General features: G+C 39.0%; 1 protein-coding gene across 1 annotated transcript; it reads right to left on the bottom strand.

Moving 5' to 3' along the window:
• Window positions 1-1508: 1508 nt before the first annotated feature.
• On the bottom strand, window positions 1509-16883 carry gtf2h2 (general transcription factor IIH, polypeptide 2). The gene is made up of 15 exons (XM_036598656.1): window positions 16530-16883; window positions 14928-15005; window positions 14789-14825; window positions 14615-14701; window positions 12859-12909; window positions 10767-10821; window positions 9753-9858; window positions 8654-8744; window positions 8478-8565; window positions 7385-7492; window positions 6244-6307; window positions 4098-4204; window positions 3903-4005; window positions 2918-2957; window positions 1509-2195 (listed from the first exon to the last, which is right to left on the bottom strand). Exons 1-15 carry the CDS (start codon window positions 16583-16585, stop codon window positions 2085-2087), a joined length of 1182 nt encoding a protein of 393 aa, XP_036454549.1. The 5' UTR covers window positions 16586-16883; the 3' UTR covers window positions 1509-2084.
• Window positions 16884-16887: the final 4 nt, after the last annotated feature.

Here is a 16887-nt window from a genome sequence, read left to right as displayed (position 1 = left end):
ACTCAGTAATCAGATTTCTCAGTGCATGTAGACTCTTACTCTGATTTCTTTCTTTTATCTCAGTCTGCGCTTGTGCGAAAACAGATGGCGGTACCAGAAATAAGCAAGAAGTGTTGCCGTGAGACGCAGCGAAACACTTTTGGAGTGACACTAAACCATCATTACTTGAAGGAATTAAGAGTTTAAATATTCTTCATCTTCTAGATGTTTATAATTTTAGTTGATTCATATAACAGGGGTTTCATATTTAAAAGTGGTGCAATGTTTTTTTGTTTTTTAAAGTCGCAGCATTTGGTTTGAATTTCACACTGCGTTTACATCATGCCTTACTCTGAGTTTATTGGCTGGTTGCAAAGCCGAAATCCGATTACTACCTGACACACGTACACCCAGAATTTCCCCATTATCTGGTTACTCAAGTGCATGTAAACGTGTTGATCTGATTACTGACAAAATCTGATTTTCTGCAGTTATCGGGGTATTAAGAGCATGTAAACACACTCATTGTTAAAGATTCAAAAGGTCACCAAGTCCATGTCCTGTTCATACTCCAGTCTGTACAGTCAATATATGAAAACTAAGCTGTAAAAACAGCCCATTTACGTACATTCAACTATTCATCCCACAACAGTTCACTTTGAAGTTATAAGGAGTGTTTCAACCTGGACTGCTTTATGAATGAGGTACAATGCAGAGCAGTTAGTCCGAACAGAGGCTTTAGTTACTGCATCTTTAAGACTGATTTATGTAAATATATCACTCTTAAAGGCCCAGTAACTAAAACAGCCTGTTTCAGTCTAAGAAATAAAGAGAGGTTGGAAAATAGTCATGTAGAAATGAATTTGTGTTTGGTACACAACTCCACCCAAACATGAAAAGTGGCCCCCAAACTGCAGGGCCCTTTAAAGAGACCTGCACCCTCAGTTTCTACCAAAATAGCGTTTACAGACATTATAGGGATATTGTGGGATTTGTATTTAAAGACATGCCAACAAACAGGTATAGTCATAAGCACAGTCAAGCAGTCTGAATACCCACCCCCCTGTCAAATTACATGTTTTTTTTATTTTTATAAAGTTAACATATCCTTTACAGCGGGTTATTTCACAAAGCAGGATTTCTCAATTTAGCCAGGTAACCTAAGCCCAAAGTCAAGTCTGTCCAACAGGAAAAGAGCAGAAGGACATTCCTCAACATTAAACTCATAATAAATGTTTATTTGCTGAATCATAACACCTTTTTGGGGGGCAGGGGGAAAGAAAATGTTGCCTGTGTGAACATTATGGACATTATGTTTTGCCAATATGTTAAACTCAGCAAATAAACAGAAAATGTGTGATATGATTTGCAGAAATGGCATCTGAAAGTTGTAGAGGTTCTTATTTTCACTTAGAGAATCAACAAAATGTCATTTGCATACAACTGTATGTACATATATTTAAACCACAATAATATGAACTGTAAGGCCAATGCTTTAAAGACAAAAGCAGCAGAACGTCTCAGATCTCAAAACATAATTTTATTGGCACCGATTGCTCAGATGTGTTTAGTCTGAGCCAGCAGGGGGCGCTACTGTATTGTCATAACTCTGTTTTGGTGCAATAACCATTATATAATACGCCTAAACTGGATTATACAAGTCAGAGGTGTTTGAAAAAGACTGGAACTATATTCATTACAATGGCAGACTTCAGAGAAGTTTGGTTTCTGTTCATACACATTTAATGCCTATGTACAGTAAACAAATGTAAACACCTTACATAATGTAACGGTTTTCATATTAGACACTGAACAGTGAGCATGTTACACATGCTGAATGTACAAGTGGAAGCGCAAAGTTTTTAATTTTACAGGCACAAAGACACAAAACAGTGCATTAGTCCTGCACTCATTCTCAAATATACCCACCCTTGTCCAACAATCACTGGCTGCTGGTTCATATTGTGCAGAAAAACATGTGCCAAGCCCAAAGGCAAGCACTGTAAGTGAAGGAGATTGTTGAAGAGACTCCATACACTCACAGTCAGGTCAGCCAGATGTTTTGGTCTCTGAGGTAATGTTGGTTCGGGGGATTAAGTCTCTACTCAGGACGCTCCCTGTCTGTGTATGCAGGACGGGCAGCAGTGCAGCGTGTCATGGATGAAGAGATCGCACTCCGTACAGAAAACACTGCTGCAGGCTGGACATGTGAATACCTGCAGAGAAATTAAGAAACAGAAAACAGGGGTTTGGTGTGAAATGTGCTGCTCTAGAGAAAGAGTAGCTTACAGTGTTGGTGATAGGAACCAGACATCCACATCTAGTTACCTCACAGAAAGTTACATGAAATGGTTATGAATATGCTGCCTGATGTCTGAGACATTGCTTTACGATAGTTTTGAGATTTTTTAGATCCATTCATGGCAGAGAGGTACATGCAGGTGGTTGTTAGGACAAAAGTCCCCAAAGGAAATGCATTTGTTCAAATTTGTGACTACCATCAACATTACATAAACTCAGAAGACAGGTGTAGCTTCACTGGTGGTTTTAGATAGAAAATAAAATGGCTATATTTGTATTGTAGACACGGTGACCCCTGGTTCCCATCACCTCCACTGTAAAGAAATTAGTTGGTACAATGAACCAATTCACATCAAACCACTCTGAATGACCTTGATTTGGTTGAAATCAGTCTGAAATTGATGAAAATCCTCTTTAAGAAGGAAAGCAAAGACCAGTAATCCATTAAATAGTCCATAGGTAGAGGATCAGGGCATCCTAATGTCTGATGGTTTTTGCACAACGCTAACTGGTGTAAATAAGCTTTCACTACTTGTTAGCTACACTAGCCTCATAGCTCCACCACAAAACAAGTTCAAACTTCAGACACCAAGCATGTCTTGGCTATTCCTTTAAAACATCAAAATGTGATACTCACACTTTTGTCCTTCAGCTCTCCTTGACAGGCCTGGCAGAACCTAATGAAGAGGAAAAAATATATTATTTATATACTATGAACATGCTAGCTAATGTTGCTTATGTATATCTGACACTGACAGTATCCCACATATGTATAACTGCTTGTTAATGTAAACAGGCTGCTCCACCCTAAGAAGTTTCCAGCACCTTTTTAAATCCGTGCCACAAAGATTTCAGGCATGAATTCAACAAGGTAGATTCTACCCTCCTAATTATTGAGATAAGGCGTTTCAGTCACACCCACTGCTAACAGGTGGATAAAGCTCATGCAATTTCCAGAGACTTTAATACATATATACTGGAATACATAGTGCAACAGTAAGGTTTGGTGGAGGAGGGATAATGGGCTGGGGCTGTTTTCCAGGCCTCATAGTTCTAGTGAAGGGTAACATTAATGCTACAGCGTTCAAATATCTTTAAGACAATTATAGGCTTCCAACTTTGAAGGAAGACGCTTTCCTGTTCCAGCATGACTGCATCCCTATGCACAAAGTGAGCTTCATGAAGACGTGGTTTGACGAGTTTGATGTGGAGGAACTCAAGTGGCCTACCCAGAGCCCTGACCTCAACCCCACTGAACACTCTGGGATGAACTGGAACGTCAATTACATGCCAGGCCTTCTCATCTAACATCACAAATGCACTTTTGACTGAATGGACAAAAAATCCCACAGACACTCTCCAATATCTTGTGGAAAGCCTTTGGAATGGACAAGCTCATATAGGTGTGACGGTCAGGTGACCACGTACTTTTGGCCATACAGTGTATAGTGTATAGTGTATAAAACACCTTTGTAAGATCTCAATTTGAAACTTATTTCAATTGTATAATGTTTTGTCTTCTCTGGCCCTCAGCCCACCACAGACAGTGCACTTTGGCCCCCCAAGGACAAAAAGTTTGGGCACCCCTGCTGTAAAGGAAAGCTTTAATACTGTAAACGCACCTGTCTCCTGTGTGCTCCTCCAGGGGGCGCTCCTGAAAGGCATCAAGGGGGAAGAGGTGGTGGAAAGAGCGAGCCAGGTGAGGAGCGGAAACCAGCGTCAAACCTGAAACACCCACACATACTGCTCACCTGTGCTTACACACACTGTTACAGTTCATTAACAATCAAAACACACACACTCACACCAGCACGTACCGCACACTTTACACTCTACAGGCAGTTCGGTGTATTTGGCCCTGCACTGAGGGCAGTAGTATCCGCCGAGAGTGAGTCCAGGACTCCCATCTGAACTCTCCAAGTGCCTGAGGACATGATTTAGCAGTAATAAGTGCAATATGCTACAGATTTTCTGCTTCAGAGAGTAAAGAGTAAAACCACCAGAGTGAGAAACATTCATGATGTTTACGCTTTGCATTCACATAGAACTGCCTCGTTCCCAATACCTCCACGAAGAGGAAAAGCAAAAAGTAATGGAAGCCAATTAGCATTGTGCTAACTGCATGTCTAAATCATCACTTACATCTGTGTTGAGTTGTTCAGTGATCTCAAAATGTGGTTTCTGACATTGCTTGATACTATTACCTATAAAAATGAACAAAAATGTATGGAAAAAAAGTTGGCTACTACTGTTTTTTTGCAGTGGGGAACCAGAAGGGCCTTCTAAGCCTTCAGAGAAGGCCTAATGATTTTTAAGCAAACAAAAATACACAAAAATCTACTTCATTTTACATAATACCATCAAGTACCGTTACAGTACTCTAATTTCACTGTTATAGTGGAATTCCACCAATCTTTCAAAATTTCTGCCTGATTCAATTGTTATTATGTAAACAAAGCCATTCAGAGTGGTTTGGTGTGAAATGCTCTATTTTAGAGAAGCTTGCTGAGTCAGGATTGTTCACGGTGGCAATGGGAACCAGACGTCCACTTCTAAAAGCTCCCTCACAGAAAGTTATGGCATAAAATGGTTAAGAACACACCGCTTGATGTCCGAGACACTGTTTTATGATAGTTCTGAAATAAGATTTTGGCCTATAAATGTATTTTTTTTTAATTCATTAAAGGCAGAAAAGCACATGCAGAGCAAAACAGCTCCCAAATATCTTATAAACTTATTTTTCAGGTGTACCACTATCAACAACCTTACATATACAAACTCAGAGGACACGTGTAGGTCTGCTGGTGCTTTTGGATAGTAAATAAAATGGTTACATTTGTGTTGTAGACATGGCAACCCTGATTCAGATTCTCTACAATATTATTTAAATATTTCACATCAAACCACTCTGACTTGTGTTTACATCTCAACAACTTAATGGTACTGAAATTTTGGAAAATCGGTGGAATTGCCCTTTACATTTTGGCTGAAGACGAAAGGATTAAATGCCCAACAGATTGTTTGGTTCCCCTATGGTATGTAGATAAAAACAACCAAGCTAGCTTTTCCCATTGGTGTCAGATTAACCACTAACATAATTAGGAACTGAGAGTTTTGATTTCAATAGCTGGCTAACTATGCTAATACATACTACTAAAATCCCATAGACATCAGCATCAGCATTAGAGAACTGATTTAGGCACGCAGGTTGCAGAACGCTAATTGGTGGAAAGTACGTTTCCATTTCTTATTAGCTACATTAGCCTTGTAGCTTGTAGTCTGGCAGGGTCTGATGTGATCTTGTACCGAGAACCCATGTCTTGGGACGACCTGTTAAAATTTTGGTGCTGGATTGCAGTTAAATATGCTGCAAATAAAAGGTATGCCCCCTCTAAACCCCGCCCCCAAATCTGTCTAGTCTAGTTCTTTTAACCTCCAGAGTAAAATAGGTAACACGAGCGAAACTGTTGTCAACAGTTTGAAGACATTAACTCGGTAAAAACAGGATGTCTTGGCTTGTTTGTCAACAGGAAGTGGTATAGGTTTAGTCTACCAAGCCCGGCCTAGCTGTGGACAAATTCATACCATTTCTCAGTGTTGAGTACATGTATTCATGTATTTTTAACCTTATTGCTGTTTGCTGTGAATAATAGATGTCCTTGTCTCTGGCTTGTTACCCCTCGGACAATGTTAACGAGCACACCATCACCCCCTACTTCGAGTTCCGCCAATCACGTCTGAATTTCACACTCAGTTTGTTTCCACCCTAATAAGTGAAGGTTTCCAACTACTTTCAGCCCAAATTTTCTCATGGATGTCCCCAGATGTGTATTCTTGGTAAGAGATCATGTCTGGCTCCGCGAGACTAAAACAAAAGAGCACCAAACTTGTACTGGCTGAGCAGCTGAATGATATAAATTACATTTTTGGCCACTGCTTTAACCCCTGCGCAGTCATACTTACGACATGCTGAAGGAAGGCTTGGCATCCTGATCAGACAGGGAAGCTATGATGTGCTGAGGGAAGCCTAGAAAGAAAGAAATCAAACATACATGGTTTAATTCTTATCTGCTTTGGGTTAACATCTCTAATAAAACAGATAGTTCCGGTCCTAAACTCTGAGCCACGCTCGAAGCCATTGTAAAAAACCCTCAGAACGAACAAACTTGTGCTGGTAAAGGAATAATCTTTGACTCTAATTCTGCTCGCAAGGAGCACCAAGTAGATTGATGAAGCAAGAACCCTTTTTTGTTTAAAATGAGGGGCGGACAACTTATGTTCTTAACTAGAAATGATATATAATAAAGGCTGGTCAGCTAGCTAACAGGCTACAAAAGCCAAAAGCCTAAACAACTCCACCATTAATATCACAGACTTGAATTAAAGTACTTATTAAAGTACTGTAAAATGACAGTATAAAAGTCTAAAAAAATGTCACTTGAATGACTTACATGCTTCAGATACCCGTGTTGCAGTCAGAAGTGGCGTCAAACCCAGGCCGAATCCCAAACGGCTCCGTACTCCTTAAATAGTGTGCTGACTATGAAATTCTAGCCTCTACAGCCAAATAGTGCATCATTTATTGAGTGTGGATGTGTCCCAAATGACTATATCTTAGCTGTATTTTATATTGTTGGGCTGCAGGATCTAGTATTTAAATTTCTACATAGTGCACTGTGTAGGGAGCAGGGAGCCATTTGAGATTCAGCCCCAGCATGAGAAGAGGGGCGCAATATACAGTGATGGGCGACCGGACGTTCTCCTCATTCAGCGTTCCATGGTTGCTGGCTAACGATACCATACTCTAAAGGAACTACGTGTCTTGACGGAATATGTCGATGATTATTAATTATAACAAAATAAAATTACACTATTAAAATTGTGTGTTATCATATTTTATGTTGGCTTCCATTTTCTAAAAGCAATAAGCCCCTTGATTTTATCACAGGGAAGGGAGTTTTAGGCCTAAGAACACCCTTTCTGTAATAAAATCGCAGTAACCCACTGCCTCTTGTGGCTTTTTGCTTTAATAAGCTGCGACTTGGCAACACACTTTGCTGCTTTTGAAAAGCTGAGTCTGAAGAAGGGGAAAGCCTGCTGTTACCCATGCGAATGAGGGAGCACTCGGAGGAGGAGCTGGCGGGAGGCGGCTTCACGTGATACATGAGCAACTCCTTAAAATGGCTCTCGTCCAGGATCACGTTGTAGTTTCCTGTCGAAGAAAACGGCGCAAATAAAGAGCTCATAAAATGGAAAACTGGACTTTTTGGAATAAACGTTTTGTATTACACAAACATTGTTGAAATTTCAAAACCTATCAGTTCATACTGTTTACATTTAAAAACTAAGCCCATTTTGAATCCTCTGTTTTTGTGATGTCACAAAATCCAAACACATTTACATATATCCACCTATTCAGCCTACAGCAGGTTAGCTCCACCCACTCACATTGAAGTTTCAGTGTTTCAGTCTGGACTGCATTTTGAATGAAGCGAAATACAAACAGCCAATCAGAACAGAGCTCATTTACATACAGTCATATGCAAAACTTTGGGCACCCCAGGTAGGTTTTGTTCTAAATGAAAATAAGTTAACACACTGTTTATTTGGTGAATTTACTGTTTCATGAAAAAACAAAACAAAAAACATGGCCTGTGCAAAAGTTACAGCACATTGTATAAGTATATATTTTTCCAATATGTGAAACTCAGCAAATATTTAAAAATTAAGCACTAAAATTTGCAGAAAATGTCATATTTTAGCTCCCTGTAGAGGATGCGCCATTTTCACTTTTTCGCAATTTGACAAGGGGTTGTTTAAACTTCTGCCTATAACTGAAGAAAAAAAAAAAACCCTGTTTACATCTAAGGGATAAAGAGAGGTTGGAAGAAGGTCAATGTTAAATCAAACAGTGACCCACACAAATGTTATAAAGTTATATAAACCTCAGTGAAAACCATTTTTAAATTAAGGTATGTCAATGGGATATGGCTGAACACGTGATTCAGACGTACTGTTAGCACAATGCTAACTGGTCCTGTATAAGCTTCCATTACGTATTAGCTACATTAGCCTTGGAGCTCCAAAAGAAAGAACTTAAAGTCAGACATCAAAGTCTCTTGGCTGATCAACTACATTTGGGGTGAACACATTAGTGTTCCACTGCCTGATGACGTTACTGATGGAAGAACACGTACCTCCTGTTTCTCTGGTTAGAACGGTACACACCCGCACCTCTGCAGACAGCCCAATAACTGACACTCGGATTTTCAGTGCTTTCAGAGTCTGACAGAGAAAAACGCCCTGTTATTACAATCAACTGCTTATAATTATATCCTATTTTGGACACAAACTATTCAAACATGTTGCCTACTTTGATCAGGTCGTAGATGTTGGCTGGATCACAGGTGGTCAGACTGCTGAAGATGACCAGAATCTCTCTGCTAGTGTGCCCTGGCATGTGTCTACATGACGAGAGAGACAGAAGAATAACCATAACTTTAATACACATTTCATGCACATAAAGGAAGACACAACAAGCAATACGCATAAGCATTATAAGTAAAGTTATAGCCTTTTAAAAAAACAAACAAACAAACAAAAAACAAAAGTACAGTTCAGCTTGATGATTAGCTACAATACTGTGTAAAAGTCAGACATAAACATTCATTTATTTAAAGGGCCAATATTATGCAAAATCAAAATTCTTTAATTTTTTTGGAATAAGAGTTTGAAGTATTATGCAAGCAAGTTTCAAACCATACCGTTCATTTTCCAGTCTGTACAGTCAGCATATAAAAACTAGGCAGCCTATTTTGAATTCACTGTTTTGGGATATGACAAGAACCAGCACATTTACACACATCCACCTATTCAGACTACAGCAGTTTAGCTCCGCCCACTCACAGTTATAAGGAGTGTTTCAGACCGGACGGCTTTTTTTAATGAGACAAATAGAGAGAACAGAAAACAGTCACATAAAAATGAATTGTAACTCTTTTCAGTAGACACAAATACACAAATGTGGACCTCCAGGAAAAAAAAGACTTACAAAAAGCAGGATATGGGCCATTTAATTCCAGTCAAAACAGCCATTAATTATAAAGTTATTGATTTTTCAGGAAATATTTCTGAAGAGATCAGATATAAAACAGTCCACTTGCATAAGGAAGGAGAAAGTTAAAGAAAGAGTAGTGCATTACAAGCTACAGAGAAAATGGGACTCCTAACAACCACCTTTGGTTGCAAACTTTAGAGATGTGGAAAATATCTCTGCAGATTTCTTGAAAAACTTAAAGGAAGGGAAGCTGCAATAAAGGAAAAGAGCGAACATACTTAATACCGAAAAAAAAGACATTCTATTTATTTGTTGAGGCTTCTGTGTAATTTTCCTGATGCTGAAAAATGAATCATTTCTACTTGAGGTTCTCAGGGCTCTGACTTTTCCACACTACTGTACATGAACTACTCACTTGAGTGTCTGCATGGCGATGTTGAGAGCGTTGTACAAGGACGGCTCTCCAACACACGTGGAGTTTACTGCTTTTTTCATGGCTGCTATGTGCTTCTTAGGGTTGCCTGGATCCAAAAAAGTGCAACAGTTTAAAATGAGAATATGAATGCCTGCTCCACACAGTAAGAACGCACACTGCGTAAAACTCCTTTACTTTTATACAGCAATATTGACTGTGTCATGTTCTGGTTCTTCAACTTTGCAGCTGCATTCCAAAAACTAGGCTGCAAACTTGGTGGGCTGCATTTCTAGACTGCTATGTCATCAAAGACCACTGGATGGCCAATACTAATGGTTAAAGTGCGAGACAAACTGTGCTACACATTGTCTTCTAGGGCCAGCAGGGTTACTGCACAATCTTGACAATCAAATTCAATGTATTTAATTTTAAGACCTCAATGAAAGCATAAATAATGCCATTTTCAAACGGCTCAAGTCAGGTTTACTGTGGTATGTATATCTATTTTATTCAGATAATATTCAGTTTCTGACCACAGGACCACTGTCAGCTGGACATTTTTGGTTAGCAGACTATTTTGAAGTCATTTCCTACACGGCATGACACGTGTCACCCCTTGAATCATCTCAGTTTTCATTAAATACCCCTAACTGTATATACGCAAGACTTTATAAGATCCTGTAGGATTTGTAACTAGTATAATGTACAGTGGAATATACGGTACACTCTTTATTTAGTTGTGTATCTGTTTAAGAAACATAAAAATGAACATAGGGTCTGAATGCACCAGCTTTCTGTGAGTTGAACAATCTTTACTTTGCAGGACAGCATTTAATTCTAAAAAAATTAATGTTTTTCTTGCCAGCATATCATTATTCTCACCAAAGGAACCAACTCAGCTGCAGCCTAGCTTTTGGAACATAGCCAATGATGTTTCTCTGATATAAAGACAAAAAACAGAAGAAGCAAACAAGAAAACAAGAATATGTGGGTGTTAGCTGTGCTGTTATTTACCTGCTAGATCGGTCAGTTTCTCAGCCCTTTTGTTCTTGGTGGTGATGATTCCAATCTGCAGATGAGAGAAAAGAAAGCGAGAGAGAAGCACAAATTCTGAGTCGAAATAAATAAAAAATGATACTACAGAAACAACACCAAGTTCCAGGGTCAGACTGAAGAAAGTGTGGCTCAATATTCACCAATCCACCAGACTTAAGGTCGTTTTTTACTCAGGGACCCAGTGTAATGAACATAGTTGAATCGTTTCACAGGAACGGTGCTAAATAGTCATGCTAATCTGATTTTTCTCAGGTCAAGAAGTCAAGTTCATAAGTTTCAATCACATATGGAAATAAACAGTGACCAACCACTTTTTCAGCAGCTCTGGTTCTGGAAGTTTCTCATGGTGTTCTCCAGGGGTTAGTACTGGGTCGTCTTCTTTTTATTATATATTGTGTCCCATTGAAACATATTATGCAGATGTCACATGGCTCTATATATCTATCTTGTCTACAATTACTTCTCTACCTTCAACTCTCATATTTTGTCTGTCGGAGATTGGATAGTTCAAAATTTATTGATGCTTAACTGTTATAAAACTGAGGTCCTTTTAATTGGATTCAAATCTGCATTCAGAAATTCATAAATTATGATTTTCAAATTTCTTTTAAAGATACAACTCTTTCTTACACTACACAAGAGCCTTGGTGTCATCTTGGATAGTACTCCATCACTGAAACCCCATATTAAATCCCTCACTGCTTATTTTCATCTACAATACATTGCAAACTTCACCCATACCTCTCGAAAGCTAGTGCAGAGACAAAGGTGTATGCATTTGTAAGATCTATACCTGATTTTTGTTGACATTTTGCTTTTTTTTTTTTTTTTAAAACCACCATTTGAACTAATTTGGTAGTCCATATATGGCAATACATTTTTAAAATCTATTTTAAGACTTGTTAAGGATCTGCAGGGATCCTGTCCACCAAAAAGGAATAATAAAATATGGAATACTCCTTAGTTATAGTTATGTATCTGTTTAAGAGGATGTAAAGTGAATTCAGGGTGTGAATGCACCAGCTGGGTATTCCACAAAGCTGTATTTCACAGTTAACCAGATAACTTGAGCCCAAAACTGAGGATTGTCCAACAGGAATGTCCCTCAGCTCTTTTCCTATTGGATAGGCTAGACTTTAGGCTTAAGTTATCTGGCTAAACTGAAAAATCCTGCTTTGCAAAATACTCCCTAGGTCTGTATTCCTGTGGGACACATCTACAATATCTTGTGGTGTGGAGCAGCCGGTTAACCAGCCAAGTGCGGGTGGAAGCGGAAATTAATGAACAGCCAAATCAAATTATATTGATAACTATTACTTTACAGCAAAATAACAAGAAGTAATGAAGTCATTCTAAACAGAAATCTGACACTAGTTCTAGATAGAGGCAAACAATCACATGAATCATATGAATTGCTTTGTTGCAGGCTACAAAAATGGCAGAGCCAGTCAAAATGGCAGAGCCACAGAGACAGTCAGATGGCCACAACTGTAAAAAGCACTCCTAATAAAAGCAAATATACAACAATAAAACTGACTTAAAGCAAGTTTGCCCTACGGCGGTCATTTTCAAATGCGACCAACACAGATGGAAACCAGTAATACAGGTCTGCGGGCGGGATCAGGACTAAACATTTAGTTTGAGGGTGGGAGCAAGACAAACAGTGCAGATTTTCTGCAGACTTTACAAAAAACAAAACAAACAAAAAAAAAAACCCTGACTGCGCACACCTCGATTACAAATTACTGATGTAATCTTTGACTTGGACTCAAATGGCGCTCCTTTCACAGAAAGAGTTTTATTATAGAAAGAAAAGACTTTGAATCCGTATAAGAAAAAAAGTCAAAACATTCAAGACACATTTATCTAATGTCTGTAACGAGTATACATATATACGAATATTTGACTCATTACAACCAAGTCCCTTTTCTCTATTTTTGACTATATTTGACTATTTTGTGTAATTAAGAAATGAATGTAAAATTAGGACAGTCACAGCTGACACTGACATCATGCTCTATCAAAACCTTCCCAATAAAAACAAAATTACCTGACTTATAGGGTTCTGGTCAAAGTACTCTTCCACAAAATACTCCATCAGCTGAAGAACAAGAGAGAGAGCGTGCACAGTTAACATCAGGTACTGAAAAAGGAACATGTGCAAAAACTAGTGGCCAAGAAGAAGAAAGTTTAACTTTGGAAAAGGGCTGAAAGATTTATCTTTCTTCAAATTTTCAAATCATACACACTGCAATTTTAATTACATTCCTTTTTTACTTGTCATGAACTGGATGCAGATGATCAGTCAGAAGCAACCAAACACACATGTGCTGTGTACACGACAACTGGCAGTAAACAGAAGCATTCGAGAACCAAAAAGAATGGATTATGCTGGTCTTCCTGGCCAAAATTACCAGCCTAGGCCTTAACTTACAGAAAACCACTGCAATTTATACTACAATACTGGTCAAAACTGGTCAAAACTCAGTGGATTTGATTGAGTCTGATAACTCCCATCTCTTCCAATCAAAGTGCGCTGTAATTGTAATTCAAAGAGGCCCTCTTTCAAACAAACTCCGCAGCAAGGGGCATTAGCTGTAGCTGTATATTTTTTTTTCATCCAATTCTGTGTGACAGGGTGGACAACATGCTAGACCAGGGGTCGGCAACCCACATGTTGAGAAGAGCCATTTTGTCCTGTCAATAAAAATAAATCTGCCTTGGAAGCCACAACATTTTATGTCCATTTGACCATTTTGGCTGTAAATATGTCTCATAAATGTGCTTGTATAAGATAAAAAAAAATAACAAACGAAAACGCAGACTTACTTTGCTCTGCTTTAAGCTTTAGCTCAGCTATGGCCACTTGCATCTCCTGCAGGAAACTTTTCCAAAAAAGTGGAATGGTGCCTGAGGCGCCATTTAAAATAGAACAGGAAAATTTGAACAAGAAGCCGATGAAGAAGAAACTGACTTCAGCCTTGTGACTTTTTAGTGTTTGACAGTTTCTCGATGCAGATTAAATGTATGAGGAAACCAGCTGGAGTGATTATAAATGTAGATGCGTCCATTGGTCTCCAAATTATTAATGTTCGCCTTTTTGTTAGCTACTAGTTAGGTGATACAGGCTGTCTGGGTTGCTATGGTGACCAGCAGTCAACTCCAGGCCATAATATACCATCTGAATTCTAAGGTTACATACATTAATTTTAAGGAACTAAAATATTATTTTGGCTAGTATAATATTACTGTATTACTGGCGTATATAATTAAATGCAGCCAAAAATTAGCTACAATAGTTTTAGTTAAACACTACTTAACCGTTTGATTATGACACCTCTGCGTTCTCAAATTTCTTAAACGCAAACAACAGGAAACAAAGTTTTGTAAAAAATGTAAATGTCTGGTTCTTGCCCAAAATGGCATATTTCTAATGCAGTTAACTTTAACATTGTAAAAAAAGACTAAATTTAACATTTTAGTGCACAATTTCTTTTTGCTTGCTGAGATAATTGACAAAAAAAACATAATTGAAAAAAAGATCCATATATATATATATGCACAGATCACATATATATATTATATAATTTTCCCCAATACATTAAATTTAGCAAATACTCAGTAAATGCACATTAAAATGTTAGAGAATTAAAACGTTCTCTGTAAAGGATGTGTTAACTTACTTTTACTTAAAAATTCAACAAAACATGGAATTTGGCCAGGAGCGCCAAAACGTTTGCATACAACCGTATTTATCATTCAAACAATATATCAGCCAGACCCAAGCAAAAACAGCTGGATCTCACCTTGAGGGTGGATGTGAGTCTGTTAGGCTTCAGGTCCTGGTCCTCCATCGTCCGAGAAGAGTCGATCACCACGTATAGGTGACGCATCTGCACACAATGACGTAAGGTGGACAAACATTAAACTCTGTATGAGCAAACATCATTTATCAATTTCAGAGTCATAACAGAGCTCACCATTCCCAGCCGAACCTGTCCATGACTTTCGAACACCCTGTTTGAGGTGAGATGGACAGGAAAAGACAGAAACAGGCATCAGCAGAAGAACTCACATGTTTACTCCATATAAGCTTTTCTTTAGACACCTCAGCCTCACCTCTTTCTTCTGGCCTGGAAGAGAATGTCCTCTACGGTGGCTCTGAGGGATCCAGACTCGTCCTCCTTCAGCACCTCCCTGAGAGTGTGGAGAAAAACATCAGGTACAATAATTACTTTATTCAAGAGTGCAACAATAGAGGTTCATAAATTAGAGCTTGAAATATATTATCATGTTTGGATGTCATTTTCCAAATATGTGTCCAGTTCAATATGCTACACATAAATATGTAAAGAGGTTCTATGTAAAGATCTGTAGGATTAAACAGACGAAGTAAACGTCTTACTTTCTCAGCACTACAGTGCAAGAACAGCGCAGTATGGAAAATTATCCAGATTTAAAAAGTTTGGGATGTTGTATGAAAGCATTTTGTGATGGTAATAGTCTTTAAGTGGGCTTTATATTTTTTTAATACAGTTTTATTTCATTTATCCGAGATCTATGATTGTTGTACAGTTGTATTAGTGGGTGATTTTCACATCTGTGAAAGTGCCATTAACGCTCTAAGATATATACACGTTGTGGAGCAACATATACTGCCTTCTAGATGACGTCTTTTTCAGGGACAGTCATGCTTATTTCAACATGAGAACGGCAAGAAACTTTCTGCACAAGTTACAACAGCATGGCTGTGTAATCAGAGAGTGTGGATGGTAGATCTGCCTGCAGTCCAGAACTGCCTACCATTGAAAATGTTTCATTAACTTCCATTATAAGTTAAGTTTTTTCCTTCTCTGGTAAAATTACCATTATAGAGATATAAGGTTTTGTTCCGACAATGACGATATACGCTCACTAAGCACTTTAACAGATCCACCTACCTTGTATCTACATTTATTGTATTTTATGAACTCCACTGACCCATACAGGTGCCCTTTGTAGTTCTACAGTTACAGACTGTAGTCCATCTGTTTCTCTGCATACTTTCTTACCCTGTTCTTCAAAGGTCAGGAGGCCCACAGGACCACCAAGAGCAGGTATTATTTGGGTGGTGGATCATTCTCAGCACTGTAGTGAGACTGACATGGTGTTGGTGTGTTAGTGTGTGTTTTGCTGGTACGAGTGGATCAGACACAGCAGCGCTGCTGGAGTTTTTAAACACTGTGTCCACTCACTGTCCACTCTATTAGACACTCCACCTTGTCAGTCCACCTTGTAGATGTAAAGTCAGAGTCTGCTGCTGCCCGGTTTGTGTTGGTCATCCTCTAGTCCTTCATTAGTGGTCACAGGACACTGTTGGCTGGATATTTTTGGTTGGTGGACGATTCTCAGTCCAGCAGTGGCACTGAGGTGTTTAAAAACTCCAGCAGCACTGCTGTGTCTGATCCACTCAGACCAGCACCACACCAGAGTCACTGCAGTGCTGACAATGATCCACCACCCAAATAATACCTGCTCTGTGGGGGTCCATGGGGGTACTGACCACTGAAGAACAGGGTAACAAAGTATGCAGAGAACCAGATGGACTACAGTCTGTAACTGTTGAACTATAAGGTGCTCCTATGTGGTCAGTGGAGCTGATAAAGTGGACAATGAGCGTAGAAACAAGTTTTTAAATGAAAGACATATTTTTTTGAAGAATGTGCCATTAACATGACTCACCATGTCCGCTCGTAGCCTCCTTCCCACCTCTTCGCTCTCTCCGGCTCCTCGTCCATCACTTTAACCGGCGTTTTATCAGCGAACTGGAGGTAAATAAACTCAGACTAACTGAGCTGAACTGACTCCGCTACTCACAGCCAACCCGCTCGGTTAGCGACCTGAACCGCTCACAAACTCCACAAAGCGGAGGGAATAACAGCGCCAAGTCCGCGGTGGGGAAAAGAGACGGTATTGTTCGCTATTTTCTGAAAATATTACCCGAGTATTTTTCACACAGCTGCTAAAACCGCAGCTTTTGTGCCAACACTGCCTCAGCGTCTCATTCAAGTGGAAATATGTGCAACAGCTTTACTCTTCC

The sequence above is a fragment of the Colossoma macropomum genome, unplaced genomic scaffold, assembly GCF_904425465.1.
Source record: "Colossoma macropomum unplaced genomic scaffold, Colossoma_macropomum, whole genome shotgun sequence".
In the NCBI taxonomy this organism is placed as follows: domain Eukaryota; kingdom Metazoa; phylum Chordata; class Actinopteri; order Characiformes; family Serrasalmidae; genus Colossoma; species Colossoma macropomum.
Note: the sequence above shows the minus strand (reverse complement) of the source record. Positions and strands in the feature narration are given on the sequence as shown.

What these genes read in the sequence shown, in the direction of transcription:
- gtf2h2 (XM_036598656.1), bottom strand. Translation starts at nt 16,585, where the DNA reads ATGGACGAGGAGCCGGAGAGAGCGAAGAGGTGGGAAGGAGGCTACGAG. An exon ending in AAGCCTTCCTTCAGCATGTC is followed by an intron (nt 4,205 to 6,243) that starts GTAAGTATGACT and finishes TCATGTCCTCAG; the next exon opens with GCACTTGGAGAGTTCAGATG. An exon ending in TGTAGAGTGTAAAGTGTGCG is followed by an intron (nt 4,006 to 4,097) that starts GTACGTGCTGGT and finishes TGGGTGTTTCAG; the next exon opens with GTTTGACGCTGGTTTCCGCT.